A 16,459-nucleotide genomic window follows, 5' to 3' on the forward strand; every position below is an offset into this window, starting at 1 on the left:
CGAACACACAGGTCTCAGACTCACCACGGCCAGGACCCCTCTCTCGAACACACAGGTCACAGACTCACCATGGCCAGGCCCCCCCTCTCTCTCGAACACACAGGTCTCAGACTCACCATGGCCAGGCCTCCTATTTCTCGAACACACAGGTCACAGACTCACCATGGCCAGGCCCCCTCTCTCGAACACACAGGTCACAGACTCACCATGGCCAGGCCTCCTATTTCTCGAACACACAGGTCACAGACTCACCATGGCCAGGCCTCCTATTTCTCGAACACACAGGTCACAGACTCACCATGGCCAGGCCCCCTCTCTCTCTCGAACGCACAGGTCTCAGACTCACCATGGCCAGGCCCCCTCTCTCTCTCGAACACACAGGTCACAGACTCACCATGGCCAGGCCTCCTATTTCTCGAACACACAGGTCACAGACTCACCATGGCCAGGCCCCCTATTTCTCGAACACACAGGTAGAGGCGGCACAGATCCAGGGGCTTCCTGCCCACAGCTGGCAGCATGGGTACAGGCGTGCCCCTCTCCTCCATGAAGGCCAGGTAACGGTCCACCCACACCCGCCTCTCGGGCTCTACGCCCATCTCGTACAGGATGCGAATCTTCTCATTGGTCATGGTGGCCGGGCTGGTCTTCTAAAGGTGCGGGAATAGAGTAGAGGGGGAAGGGTCAGTCAGGGCTACTACTGTTGTCATTGCTTGGAGCACGGTCATGAGGGTCATGTAGACAGAAACATGTTCAACATCCAACTGTAGATTATTATATGACTTGTTGCATTCAAGCCCAGTTGAATGGCAGCTATACAGTCAGGTAGGTCCCACAGCTGTCTACACAGAGTAGCATGTGATGCAGGATTGGAGGACTTTCAGGATACTACAGGATTTTTGCATTGAAACCCCGTATCTACTTCCCTAGAGTCAGATGAACTCAAGGATACCATCTTTTATGTGCAGTTTGAAGGAATTTGCTAACTAGTGTTAGCACAATTACGAACAACACTGAACAAAAATATAAAACGCAACATGTAAAGTGTTGGTCCCAGGTTTCATGAGCTGAAACAAAAGATCCCAGAGATGTTCCATACGCACAAAATGCTTCCCTCTCATTTTGTGCACACATTTGTTTACATCCCTGCTAGTGAATATTTCTCCTTTGCCAAGATAATCCATCCACCTGACAGGTGTGGCATATCAAGAAGCTGATTAAACAGCATGATCATTACACAGGTGCACCTTGCGCTGGGGACAATAAAAGGCTACTCTAAAATGTGCAGTTTTGCCACAACACAATGCCACAGATGTCTCAAGCTGAGAGAGTGTGCAATTGGCATGCTGACTGCAGGAATGTCCACCAGAGCTGTTGCCAGAGAATTTAATGGTAATTTCTCTACCATAAGCTGCCTCCTACGCCGTTTTAGAGAATTTAGCGTACATCCAACTGCAGACCACGTGTATGGCGTCGAATGGGCGAGCGGTTTGCTGATGTCAACGTTGTGAACAGAGTGCTCCATGTTGGCGGTGGGGTTATGGTATGGGCAGACCACGGACAACGAATATTAATTGCATTTTATCGATGGCAATTTAAATACACAAATACCATGGAGGCCCATTTTTTGTAAGGTATCTGTGACCAACAGATGTATTCCAAAACATGTGAAATCCATAGATAAGGGGCTAATTAATTCATTTCAATTGACTGATTTCCTCATATGAACTGAAATGCAGTAAAATCTTTGAAATTGTTGCATGTTGCGTTTATATTTTTGTTCAGTATTGTGTTAGCGCAATGATGAAGTCCACGTAACTAGATACCATAAACGTCAAGTCATTGCGCTAGCGCTAGTTAGCATTGGCTCGCGAAACTACCTCTAACTTCCTTCATACTGGATGTAACAGTTTAACTTTAGTCCGTCCCCTCGCCCCGACCCAGGCGCGAACCAGGGACCCTCTGCACACATCAACAACAGTCACCCACGAAGCATCGTTACCCATCGCTCCACAAAAGCCGCGGCCCTTGCAGAGCAAGGGGAACCACTACTTCAAGGTCTCAGAGCAAGTGACGTCACCGATTGAAAGGCTATTAGCGCGCACCACCGCTAACTAGCTAGCCATTTCACATCCGTTACATGGACACAGAGACATAACATGGTATCCATAAGTTCATCTGACTCAGGGGAAGTAGATAAAGGGCTCCTTTATCTACTAAGGTACTCCTTTAACATACTCAGTCATCAATAACAACCAATACAAACAGAGAAGCATTTGAGCCATTGTCGTGCAGCAGGACTGCCAGGTTACCGGCACCGTATGAGAGAGAGACAGGAGAAAAGAGTGTAAGAATGGAAAATTATTGGTCCAATTGTATACATGTCTTAATGAGAACGTCTCGGTCACAAACATCACCAAAATCACATTTCAGACATCAAAAACAAAGACACTAGAATATAAAAACGACAAGCTGTAAAAAACTAAACAAAAAAGGAAATATATAACCAATCCAACAATAAAAAAGCAACAGAAGTGAAAGCGAGTGCTTGCGGCACTTATAGGGCTGGTGGGCGTGCTGTCCTCCACCCCATGACAAGAGGACAGACTAGCAGGGGGACGGGGGACAGGGACATACACTTATAGGGCTGGTGGGCGTGCTGTCCTCCACCCCATGACAAGAGGACAGACTAGCAGGGGGACGGGGGACAGGGACATACACTGAGAGGAGCTGTAGCTTCCCTGTGACGAGGAATAGATGGGCGTACACGCGTCAACACACAACTTGGCCACGTGATGAGAGATGGCAGGAGTTTCAGAGAGATTTCAGTCTGACTATCCTTTTCTCTCGCTTTCTCCAAAACATAGTCACACACCCATGCAGAAAGTATACAAACAGCAAAACCTGTCCTCAAAGACATCCTGGGAGACTAAGATCTCTGCTGTCTGCAGCCAATGGCCCACTCTCAGTCACACACTTGGTACAGCTCTGTTCAGAGGTCCCCTGGAGGCTTTCAGGCAGATTTGACTGGCTTCAAAATATTCAACACATGATTGGAAAAGCACACAGTGGAAACTACACGGTGAGAGGAGCCATACAGACAGATTGAGCAACGGCATTCTAGGGCAGTCTGCCAAACAGGTGCATGGGAGGAGCTTCAGCAGCAAAGGCCACAGCCATTATTACTAGTCCTCAAGTTGTCACAAGTGGAAACATGAATCCACACTAGCTACTGCTGTTGCCATGACAGCAGAAACGCACAAAGCAGTCAAATGTATGAGGAGTGATCATTAAGTAGACAGAGAGCAGATATAATAGTGGTTCCTCTCAGATCAGTTGGGCTGACAGTCTTCAGTTTGTGATCAAGAGGATGTTCTCACAAGCCGGTAATGAGGTGAAGACAAATGAACGCAGAGGGAGAAAAGTTGTTCACTTTCACACAACTCTCAGTCTGGAACCAACCACACAGAGGCGTGCAGAACCAAACCAAGCGAGGGGGAACTTGAAACACGAGGGAGGGAGGGAAAGAAAACAAGAGGAAAATAGAAAAAACCCAAACCGAAGCTCTGACAAGAGAAATAGGAGTTCATGAGAGAGCAGTGAACAGTAACAAGTTCTTTGCAGTCGAAGGGAGACTGTTATTTTAGCGTGCCTCTCTGTGTCTATCACACATCCAAATCAGTCAAGAGACAGGCAGGCAGACAGAGACATGAGTGAGGTAATAATGATGAACTACTTGCTGAAAAGAGATCTTTTTACTATAAAATAGCACTGCTATAAAGAAGCATTTATTTTGGAACCATCTCCCAATAGTAACAGAAGGTAAATAGAGAGATAGAGAAAGCGACATCTTCCTTTAGAAAATCCTCACAATGACGCCAAACAAAGGATGTTTTTTCTCAATTCTCTGCATTCCTTTTTGTCTGCTGCCTCGTTAGATGCTGTGTTTGCTGAGCTTTGCCACATTCAGGTTCCTCTTCCAAACACACGTGTTATTAGGACATGCTTTGAGAGGTACTGACGAGGAGCCTGTTAGAACTGTAACTCCTACCTTGGGTTTAGGTGGGGGCTCGGTGGCAGGACCAGGAGTAATGCTCTCCCTGTACTGCTCTGGAGGTCTCTGTTTGGGGTCAGTGGGACACACCATCCCCTCTCCTCCCATATGCATGGGCCCTGTGGAGGAAGGGTGGGAAAAGTTCAGCCTCTTGTTCACTGTTATACTGGGGCTTGTGACTGTCTGGTATACATGGACAGTGTGTGGAGTAGGTAGATACCTGAGGGTGCGTTGTAGAGAGGTTGGGGCCCCTGTGGGGTCATCCTCCCGGAGGTGTTGGCCCCTGGCTGCTGGCTGTAGGGGCCACCAGGGCTGGAGGCCATCCCTCTGGGGCTCATGCCTGGATGGTGAGGCATGGGGGTCATTCCCTGCCTGAAAACCAAAGAACAAGAGATTGGGTTAGTCATTTACCATCACCGTAATACACAATGTTATTACCAAAGGCTTTATATTCATACAGTACATTTAACTATCAGTGGAGGCTGGTGAGGGGAGGACAGGCTCATAGAAATGGCTGGAATGGAATTGAACCTCAAACACAGGGAAACCATATTTATTCCAGTCCAGCCATTACTATGAGCCTGTCCTCCGGTTTAAAGCGCCACCAGCCACCGCTGTAATACAGTACATTGAAGTTGACCTGCCGGACAGATGGAGGTGTAGATAGATTTTAGTTGTGAGACAATATGAATAATGCATGTTGGTCATCAAAAGCAGTGCATCAGCAGCTTTCCTCAACTCCAAAACACACAACACTTATAACAGAAGTACAGAAGAAATGTTAAAGACCTTTTAAATCCTGTGGGAAATAATACCCACATCAAAAGGCTGGGGAGCCAAGTGAAAACACCATTTATTTCATGCTCTTTTCCAACCCCCAGCCAGACTGCCTGGGCGCTGAACGGCACACTGAGGGTGCGTCCTAATAATGTCCCCTTCCTTCCAAAGTATGCACTTGTTCACTTCCCTTTACTTATTTGGTGGCGGAGAAAGAAATCAAGCCCTAACATTTAGGCTGCTCTATTTAACCTGGTAATGGACCCAGTGAGGAGAAAGACGAGGAGAAGACTCAGTGGTTTGGTGATTTGGCAACTAGGCTATTTGCCCCACAGGTAGCCAGCCAGCCACACTTGATTCCTCCCTCTTAATTTCCCCTCTAAGGGAAATGTAATGAGGACATGTCCCCCACCTCTAATGGAGTTACATTCCCAACCAGTTAACCATTATGTGTGTCCCAAACGGCACCCTATTCCCTATATTTTGCACTACTTTTGACCAGGGCCCATAGGGCATTGGTAAGAAGTAGTGCAGTATGTAGGGAATAGGTGGGCATAGTGGGACGCAGCTATTGTCTTCTCCCACCACCAAACTAAAGTCTGTTCCCCCTGGATTGATGACACTATGTATTGGTCATTGAGAGGCTTTCAAACCACCGGTCGGCCATATTGCCAGTCGCCAGTAAGAGCAGTCTTTCAATAGGAATTCATGGAATTTTAATGAAACCTTAATGACAACATTACATGTATTTAATTATTTGTTTGTTGTAGTGGGGACAGTGACATCAGTAATGTCTAAAAATGATACTTTAAAGTAAAATATTTGTATATGTTTTTGTTTATATCACATATCATTTAAAAGTATGCATTAGGGTGTCTAATATAATAATTGTATGTAGACGTTAATAAATGCATTTCTATAGGTTCTAAAATATTTGTTACAATGGAGGAGAGCCAAGATGGAGGCACAGTGGCTTCAACACTGTGCCCCTCAGTCATCTAGTGCCTTTGGAAATTATTCAGACCCCTTGACCCCTTCCACATTTTGTTACAGCCTTATTCTAAAATGGATTAAATAAAACAATTTCCTCAACAATCTACACAATATACCCCCTAATGACAAAGCAAAGAGGGGTTTAAAAAAAAAAGTTTTGCAAATGTATAAAAACAAAAATACCTTATTTACATAAGTATTCAGACCCTTTGCTATGAGACTCGAAATTGAGCTCAGGTGCATCTTGTTTCCATTCCATCATCCTTGAGATTTTTCAACAACTTGATTGGAGTCCACCTGTGGTAAATTCAATTGACTGGACATGATTTGGAAAGGCACACACCTGTCTATATAAGGTCCCACAGTTGACAGTGAATGTCTGAGCAAAAACCAAGCCATGAGGTTGAAGGAATTGTCTGTAGATTTCCAAGACAGGATTGTGTCGAGGCACAGATCTGGGGAATGGAACCAAAACATTTCTGCAACACTGAAGGTCCCCAAGAACACAGTGGCCTCCATCATTCTTAAATGGAAGAAGTTTGGAACCACCGAGACTTCTCCTAGAGCTGGCCACCTGGCCAAACTGAGCAATCGGGGGAGAAGGGCCTTGGTCAGGGAGGTGACCAAGAACCCAATGGTCACACTGACAGAGCTTTAGAGTTCCTCTGTGGAGATGGAACAACCTTCCAGAAGGACAACCATCTCCACAGCACTCAACCAATTAGGTGTTTACGGTAGAGTGCCCAGACGAAAGCGCCTCCTCAGTAAAAGGCACATGAAGTTTGCCAAAAGGCACCTAAAGACTCTCAGACCATGAGAAACAAGATTCTCTGGTCTGATGAAACCAAGATTGAACTGTTTGGTCTGAATGCCAAGCGTCACGTCTGGAGGAAACCTGGCACCATCCCTACGGTGAAGCATGTGGTGGCAGCATCATGCTGTGGGGATGTTTTTCAGCGGCAGGGACTGGGAGACTAGTCAGGATCGAGGCAAAGATCACCGGAGCAAAGTACAGAGATTAAAACCTGCTCCAGAGCACTCAGGACCTCAGACTGGTGCAAAGGTTCACCTTACAACAGGACAACGACCCTAAGCACACATCCTGAAGCCACTCCTGCGTTGTCTTGGCTAAGTCTCTGCATGTCCTTGAGTGGCCCAGCCAGAGCCCAGACTTGAACATCTCTGGAGAAACCAGAAAATAGACGTGCAGCAACGCTCCCCATCCAACCTGGCAGAGCTTGAGAGGATCTGCAGAGAAGAATGGGAGAAACTCCTTAAACACAGGTGTGTCAAGCTTATAGCGTCATACCCAAGAAGACTCAAGGCTGTAATCGCTGCCAAAGGTTCAATTGTGATTTTTGGCCACTGGCCAACACACACACAAATACCCCATGATGTCAAAGTGGAATTATGTTAAGAGTTATTTACTAATTAATTAAAAATGAAAAGCTGAAATGTCTTCAGTCACTAAGTATTCAACCTCTTTGTTATGGCAAGCCTAAATACGTTCAGGAGTAAAATCGTACTTAACAAGTCACATAAGTTGCATGGACTCACTGTGTAAAATAGTGTTTAACATGATTTTTGAATGACTACCTCATCTCTGTACCCCACACAAGTATCTGTAAGGTCCCTCAGTCAAGCAGTGAATTTCAAACACAGATTAAACCACAAAGACTAGGGAGGTTTTCCAATGCCTCAAAAAGGGCACCTATTGGTAGATGGGTAAAAAACAAAGCAGACATTGAATATCTTTTTGAGCATGGTGAAGTTATTAATTACACTTTAGATGGTGTATCAATACACCATGTAACTACAAAAGATACAGGCGTCCTTCCTAACCCGCTTGCCGGAGAGGAAGGAAACCGCACAGGGATTTTACCATGAGGCCAATAGTGATTTTAAAGCAGTTAGAGTTTAATGATTGTGACAGGAGAAAACTGAGGATGGAGCAACGTGTTAGTTACTCCACAATAGTAACCTAAATGACAGAGTGAAAAAAAGGAAGCCTGTACAGAATGCGCATTTTTTTCAGGATAAAAAAGAAACGGAATGGCGCTAAGCACAGGCAAAATCCTATAGGAAAACCTGGTTCAGTCTGCTTTCCAACAGACACTGGGAGATTAATTCACCTTTCAGCAGGACAATAACCTAAAACACAAAGCCAAATCTACACTGGAGTTGATTACCAAGAAGACAGTGAATGTTCCTGAGTGGCCTAGTTACAGTTTTGACATACACCACCATTCAAAAGTTTGCGGTCACTTAGAAATGTCCTTGTTTTCCATGAAAACATACATGAAATGAGTTGCAAAATGAATAGGAAATAGTCAAGACGCTGACAAGGTTATACATTTTTAATTGAAATAATAATTGTGTCCTTCAAACTTTGCTTTCATCAAAGAATCCTCCATTTGCAGCAATTACAGCCTTGCAGACCTTTGGCATTCTAGTTGTCAATTGGTTGAGGTAATCTGAAGAGATTTCACCCCATGCTTCCTGAAGCACCTCCCACAAGTTGGATTGGCTCAATGAGAACTTCTTACATACCATACGGTCAAGCTGCTCCCACAACAGCTCAATAGGGTTGAGATCCGGTGACTGTGCTGTCCACTCCATTATAGACAGAATACCAGCTGACTGCTTCTTCCCTAAATAATTATTGCATAGTTTGGAGCTGTGCTTTGGGTCATTGTCCTGTTGGAGGAAATTGGCTTCAATTAAGAACCGTCCACAGGGTATGGCATGGCGTTGAAAAATGGAGTGATAGCCTTCCTTCTTCAATATCCCTTTTACCCTGTACAAATCTCCCTCTTTACCACCACCAAAGCACCCCCAGACCATCACATTGCCTCCACCATGCTTGACAGATGGCGTCAAGCACTCCTCCAGCATCTTTTCATTTTTCCTGCATCTCACAAATGTTCTTCTTTGTGATCCGAACAACTCAAACTTAGATTTGTCTGTCCATAACACCTATTTTCCAATATTCCTCTGTCCAGTGTGTGTTCTTTTGCCCGTCTTAATATTTTATTTTTATTGGCCAGTCTGAGATATGGCTTTTTCTTTGCAACTCTGCCTAGAAGGCCAGCATCCCGGAATCACATCTTCACTGTTGATGTTGAGACTGGTGTTTTGTGGGTACTATTTAATGAAGCTGCCAGTTGAGGACTTGTGAAGGGTCTTTTCTCAAACTAGACACGAAGGCACTTGTCCTCTTGCTCAGTTGTGCACCGGGGCCTCCCACTCTTTCAATTCTGGTTAGAACCAGTTTGCACTGTTCTGTGAAGGGAGTAGTACAGAGCGTTGTACGAGATCTTCAGTTTCTTTGCAATTTCTTGCATGGAATAGCCTTAATTTCTCAGAACAAGAATAGACTGACAAGTTTCAGAAGAAAGTTTTGTTTCTGGACATTTTGAGCCTGTAATTGAACCCACAAATGCTGATGCTCCAGATACTCAACTAGTCTAAAGAAGGCCAGTTTTCAGCTGTGCTAACATAATTGCAAAATCAATTAGCCTTTTAAAATGATAAACTTGGATTAGCTAACACAATGTGCCATTGGAACACAGTTGCTGATATTAGTAGATATTCCATGATTTTCTTTTGCATTTTAAAATAATCTGCCGTTTCCAGCTACAATAGTAATTTACAACATTAACAATGTCTACACTGTATTTCTGATCAATTTGATGTTATTTAAATGGACAAAAAATGCGCTTTTCTTTAAAAATAAGGACATTTAAGAGACCCCAAACTTTTGAACGGTAGTGTAAATCTGCTTGAAAATCTATGGCAAGACTTGAAAATGTTTGTCTAGCAACGGTCAACAACCAATTTGACAGAGCTTCAAGAATTTTGAAAGAATAATGGCAAATATTGTACAATCCAGGTGTGCAAAGTTCTTACTCAGAAAGACACAGCTGTAATCGCTGCCAAAGGTGATTGTAACACGTATCGACTCAGGGGTGTGAATACTTAAGTAAATGTGATGTAACATTTACAAAAACATGTTTTCACGTTGTCCTTATGAGGTATTGTGTGTAGATCCATTTTGAATTCAGGCTGTAACAACAAAATGTGGAATAAGTCAAGGGGTGTGAATACTTTCTGAAGGCACTGTATATAAATCATTGGTTGTGACCAGTGGAAAAGTACATCTCCTGTGCAGCCCAGTGCTCAGTTAGTGCTGTGACCAGCAGTGTACAGAGTATGTATTACAGACTGCAGACCTGACACCTACCCATACTGGTCAGCCTGCTGCATCATGGGGTGGCTCTGAGCACTGCTGACCTGGGTGTGGTGGGGGGGACGGAGGGAAGGAGAGTGATGGGGTTGAGGATGGGGGTGGGGGGAGGGAGAATGATGAGGAGAGAGGCGAGGGCACGCCCCAGGACAACTCAGGCCGGGGTAGGCAGGGGAGCGCACGTAGGGAGGCCTGACGTGAGGGAGGAGAGAGAAACCCTTTGGTTTCCAAACTCACACAGACACATGAGGACAAACTAACTGCGTTTACTACACACCTCATAACCTTAGAGTGTGGATGATGACTGAATGAGGATATGTGGGGTGTGGAGTAGTGAATGTGAAGAACTTATACACAAGAATGACCCGTGGTGTTAAATCCCAAAATGGCACCCATTCCCTACACTCTAGCGCACTCCTTTTGACCAGAGCCCTATGGAATTCCCAATGGGCCCTGGTCAAAAAGTAGTGCACTATATCGGGGTAGGGTACCATTTAGGATGAGTACTGTATCGCTTCTGTGGCCCCTGTCCTGACTCACCTGCCCTGTGCAGAAGGGTTGGGACCAGCGTTGGGCCCCTGCATGGCGTTGGTTCCAGGGCACAGACCTGCCTCCTGGTTAACACTGGGCAGGGGCGGTCTCATGCCCTGGCCCTGTCCGGCAGGCTGCGGCATGCTGGGAGAGGTGGGGGCCATGGTGTTGGTATTGGCACCGAGGTAGGGTCGCCCACTGGCCCCCGGACCCAGGCCTCGCCCGGCAGGCATGGAGCCACAGGGCTGCCCAGGTCCCTGGCCGTGCATGGGGCTACTGGCGTTCATGCCCAGGCTGTTGCTCATGCCAGGGCCGGGGCCGCTGTAGTTGGCACTGGGGGTCCCGCCGTAGTTAGGGGGCCTGGGGTAGTTACCTGGAGAGACAGAGAATAGAGTAAGTCATCAACATTAAGACTGAGGATCATCAGGTTGGCCATGTTATGTTCATCAGAACGTAAGAACATTGGAATTGGCTTGATTCACAGATACTTCATTCACCTATCCATGTTATTTCTTTCAAAAGGACAGGCCCTGCTCAAAAGAAGTGCACTACATAGGGAATATGGTTCTATTTGGGACACACAGCTTGTGTGATTTGAACAGAGCATTGCCTCATGTTCTTCTGTTTCAGATTCTGTACTCCAGCCAGACCAATCTTTCATAGGGTATTTCACAAGAGAGAGAAAAAGCACACACACACACATACTTTTGATGTAATGTGAGACTTCCAAAAATACATTAACTCGGCCGTGGCGTTTCAGGGAGAGCTGCTATTTTGGCTCTTCCTGGAGTTATTCTGGTTCCATCCCTATAACGAGCTTTGCTCACAGGCAAAGGAGAGGAGAAGGGGATGAGGTTCTGGGACTCTGCCAATTATATGGAAATTCACTGGCAGCATCAGCTTCTCTGTAGTCATGTTAATCCTAGAATTTCCCTGGGGGAACACAGGGCTGTGACATGGATCAGACAAGGTCATCCTCCCCGAGTGGCCACAGAAACAGTTTGCTTCCCAAACAGCACCCTATTCCCTATTTGGTGCACTATTTTGACCAGGGCCCAATAGACACACATTTGGGATGCAGAACCAGTCCTGTCTGTTCACACTGATCAACTGTACTGCTCTGTGCTGGTGCTTATAGTTAGTAGTGAAAGGGGCTTCTATTTTAGTCTTTCTGTAGGAGTGAGACGTTTGCATTGAGTTATGTGAATTAGTGGTGTAATGCGGTGTGCTGTCAACCAGTTGGTTGGATGAAAGTGTGCAGCATTCATCAATCTACTCTGTGAAAACCGACCCATGGACGTCGTGCGCGCTCATCTGGAACGGGGCTCACACAAATTAGGTCATTACGGTAATCCATCTCGTGTGTTGTAGCATGCCTTGATGAATGCGTGACCAATGTGTGTGTGTTTTCATAGCTCGGGTCTCTGCCCCCACCCGCTCTCCCTGCTCCAGATCCCTGATTAATAGTCCCTGCTGTGTGTACCTGGTGTCTGGCTCTGGACACCACACTACAAAGACTTGGGTTCAAATACTAGGTGGGCGGGGTTTGGAGTTTTGGGAAACTTCTATTGGTTCCATTGCGACACGCATTGGAGGGAAATGATTTCAAATAGTACTTACAACCAGGTGTGCTGGATAGCACAACCAGCCACATAGAAAGAGATGGAACAAGTCTCCTCCTCTACCCCAGACAGGTGTGTGAGAGAGAAAGAGATGGAACAAGTCTCCTCCTCTACCCCAGACAGGTGTGTGTGAGAGAGAGAAAGAGATGGAACAAGTCTCCTCCTCTACCCCAGACAGGTGTGTGAGAGAGAAAGAGATGGAACAAGTCTCCTCCTCTACCCCAGACAGGTGTGTGTGTGAGAGAGAAAGAGATGGAACAAGTCTCCTCCTCTACCCCAGACAGGTGTGTGAGAGAGAAAGAGATGGAACAAGTCTCCTCCTCTACCCCAGACAGGTGTGTGAGAGAGAAAGAGATGGAACAAGTCTCCTCCTCTACCCCAGACAGGTGTGTGTGTGAGAGAGAAAGAGATGGAACAAGTCTCCTCCTCTACCCCAGACAGGTGTGTGAGAGAGAGAAAGAGATGGAACAAGTCTCCTCCTCTACCCCAGACAGTGTGTGTGAGAGAGAAAGAGATGGAACAAGTCTCCTCCTCTACCCCAGACAGGTGTGTGTGAGAGAGAGAAAGAGATGGAACAAGTCTCCTCCTCTACCCCAGACAGGTGTGTGAGAGAGAAAGAGATGGAACAAGTCTCCTCCTCTACCCCAGACAGGTGTGTGTGTGAGAGAGAAAGAGATGGAACAAGTCTCCTCCTCTACCCCAGACAGGTGTGTGAGAGAGAAAGAGATGGAACAAGTCTCCTCCTCTACCCCAGACAGGTGTGTGTGTGAGAGAGAAAGAGATGGAACAAGTCTCCTCCTCTACCCCAGACAGGTGTGTGAGAGAGAGAAAGAGATGGAACAAGTCTCCTCCTCTACCCCAGACAGGTGTGTGTGTGAGAGAGAAAGAGATGGAACAAGTCTCCTCCTCTACCCCAGACAGGTGTGTGAGAGAGAGAAAGAGATGGAACAAGTCTCCTCCTCTACCCCAGACAGGTGTGTGAGAGAGAGAAAGAGATGGAACAAGTCTCCTCCTCTACCCCAGACAGGTGTGTGAGAGAGAGAAAGAGATGGAACAAGTCTCCTCCTCTACCCCAGACAGGTGTGTGAGAGAGAGAAAGAGATGGAACAAGTCTCCTCCTCTACCCCAGACAGGTGTGTGTGTGAGAGAGAAAGAGATGGAACAAGTCTCCTCCTCTACCCCAGACAGGTGTGTGTGTGAGAGAGAAAGAGATGGAACAAGTCTCCTCCTCTACCCCAGACAGGTGTGTGTGTGAGAGAGAAAGAGATGGAACAAGTCTCCTCCTCTACCCCAGACAGGTGTGTGTGTGAGAGAGAAAGAGATGGAACAAGTCTCCTCCTCTACCCCAGACAGGTGTGTGTGTGAGAGAGAAAGAGATGGAACAAGTCTCCTCCTCTACCCCAGACAGGTGTGTGTGTGAGAGAGAAAGAGATGGAACAAGTCTCCTCCTCTACCCCAGACAGGTGTGTGTGAGAGAGAAAGAGATGGAACAAGTCTCCTCCTCTACCCCAGACAGGTGTGTGTGAGAGAGAGAAAGAGATGGAACAAGTCTCCTCCTCTACCCCAGACAGGTGTGTGTGAGAGAGAGAAAGAGATGGAACAAGTCTCCTCCTCTACCCCAGACAGGTGTGTGAGAGAGAGAAAGAGATGGAACAAGTCTCCTCCTCTACCCCAGACAGGTGTGTGAGAGAGAGAAAGAGATGGAACAAGTCTCCTCCTCTACCCCAGACAGGTGTGTGTGAGAGAGAAAGAGATGGAACAAGTCTCCTCCTCTACCCCAGACAGGTGTGTGAGAGAGAGAAAGAGATGGAACAAGTCTCCTCTACCCCAGACAGGTGTGTGAGAGAGAGAAAGAGATGGAACAAGTCTCCTCCTCTACCCCAGACAGGTGTGTGAGAGAGAGAAAGAGAGAGATGCAAAGTAGGCTACAGTATATGCAAAGCATTGAACACCTGGGAGGTTGATTGGAGATTTACTAAACTGTGGAAAAAACCCTGCTCTCTCCAACCCTGTAGAAATGTATGTTGGGCCATAGAATATAGTCATAGAATTGCCACCATTCCACTAGCCTCCTGCTACAGGGGAGAGAGAGTTCTGATGTGGAAAGGCCAATGTGAATTAACAGGCTGTATGGGCACCAGCATCATCATCATCATCTACTAGCATGGAGGATGTGTTACCTTGGAGGAATATTATCATCATCATCAGCCACTAGCATGGAGGATGTGTTACCTTGGAGGAATATTATCATCATCAGCCACGAGCATGGAGGATGTGTTACCTTGGAGGAATATTATCATCATCATCATCCACTAGCATGGAGGATGTGTTACCTTGGAGGAATATTATCATCATCATCATCCACTAGCATGGAGGATGTGTTACCTTGGAGGAATATTATCATCATCAGCCACGAGCATGGAGGATGTGTTACCTTGGAGGAATATTATCATCATCATCATCCACTAGCATGGAGGATGTGTTACCTTGGAGGAATATTATCATCATCATCCACTAGCATGGAGGATATGTTACCTTGGAGGAATATTATCATCATCATCAGCCACTAGCATGGAGGATGTGTTACCTTGGAGGAATATTATCATCATCAGCCACGAGCATGGAGGATGTGTTACCTTGGAGGAATATTATCATCATCATCATCCACTAGCATGGAGGATGTGTTACCTTGGAGGAATATTATCATCATCAGCCACGAGCATGGAGGATGTGTTACCTTGGAGGAATATTATCATCATCATCATCCACTAGCATGGAGGATGTGTTACCTTGGAGGAATATTATCATCATCATCCACTAGCATGGAGGATATGTTACCTTGGAGGAATATTATCATCATCATCCACGAGCATGGAGGATGTGTTACCTTGGAGGAATATTATCATCATCATCATCCACTAGCATGGAGGATATGTTACCTTGGAGGAATATTATCATCATCAGCCACGAGCATGGAGGATATGTTACCTTGGAGGAATATTATCATCATCATCATCCACTAGCATGGAGGATATGTTACCTTGGAGGAATATTATCATCATCAGCCACGAGCATGGAGGATGTGTTACCTTGGAAGAATATTATCATCATCATCAGCCACGAGCATGGAGGATGTGTTACCTTGGAGGAATATTATCATCATCAGCCACGAGCATGGAGGATATGTTACCTTGGAGGAATATTATCATCATCATCAGCCACGAGCATGGAGGATGTGTTACCTTGGAGGAATATTATCATCATCATCAGCCACGAGCATGGAGGATATGTTACCTTGGAGGAATATTATCATCATCATCAGCCACTAGCATGGAGGATATGTTACCTTGGAGGAATATTATCATCATCATCCACGAGCATGGAGGATATGTTACCTTGGAGGAATATTATCATCATCATCAGCCACGAGCATGGAGGATATGTTACCTTGGAGGAATATTATCATCATCATCCACTAGCATGGAGGATGTGTTACCTTGGAGGAATATTATCATCATCATCCACGAGCATGGAGGATATGTTACCTTGGAGGAATATTATCATCATCATCATCCACTAGCATGGAGGATATGTTACCTTGGAGGAATATTATCATCATCATCCACTAGCATGGAGGATGTGTTACCTTGGAGGAATATTATCATCATCATCAGCCACTAGCATGGAGGATATGTTACCTTGGAGGAATATTATCATCATCATCCACGAGCATGGAGGATATGTTACCTTGGAGGAATATTATCATCATCATCATCCACTAGCATGGAGGATATGTTACCTTGAAGGAATATTATCATCATCATCCACGAGCATGGAGGATATGTTACCTTGGAGGAATATTATCATCATCATCATCCACTAGCATGGAGGATGTGTTACCTTGGAGGAATATTATCATCATCAGCCACGAGCATGGAGGATATGTTACCTTGGAGGAATATTATCATCATCATCCACTAGCATGGAGGATGTGTTACCTTGGAGGAATATTATCATCATCATCCACTAGCATGGAGGATATGTTACCTTGGAGGAATATTATCATCATCATCCACTAGCATGGAGGATATGTTACCTTGGAGGAATATTATCATCATCATCCACTAGCATGGAGGATATGTTACCTTGGAGGAATATTATCATCATCATCCACTAGCATGGAGGATATGTTACCTTGGAGGAATATTATCATCATCATCCACTAGCATGGAGGAT

General features: G+C 45.8%; 1 protein-coding gene across 7 annotated transcripts in view; it reads right to left on the bottom strand.

Annotated features, from left to right (window-relative positions):
- Positions 1–16,459, bottom strand: part of LOC139556136 (AT-rich interactive domain-containing protein 1B-like) — a 90,453-nt gene that overhangs the window by 17,100 nt on the left and 56,894 nt on the right. For all 7 annotated transcript variants that reach the window (XM_071369698.1, XM_071369697.1, XM_071369702.1 and 4 more), the window contains 4 exons: positions 10,611–10,974; positions 4,275–4,426; positions 4,052–4,173; positions 441–650 (listed from right to left, as the gene is read on the bottom strand). In XM_071369698.1, coding sequence (XP_071225799.1) covers positions 441–650; positions 4,052–4,173; positions 4,275–4,426; positions 10,611–10,974 — 848 coding nt within the window. The remainder of the gene's footprint in view (positions 1–440; positions 651–4,051; positions 4,174–4,274; positions 4,427–10,610; positions 10,975–16,459) is intronic.

Source organism: Salvelinus alpinus, chromosome 27 (genome assembly GCF_045679555.1).
Source record: "Salvelinus alpinus chromosome 27, SLU_Salpinus.1, whole genome shotgun sequence".
In the NCBI taxonomy this organism is placed as follows: domain Eukaryota; kingdom Metazoa; phylum Chordata; class Actinopteri; order Salmoniformes; family Salmonidae; genus Salvelinus; species Salvelinus alpinus.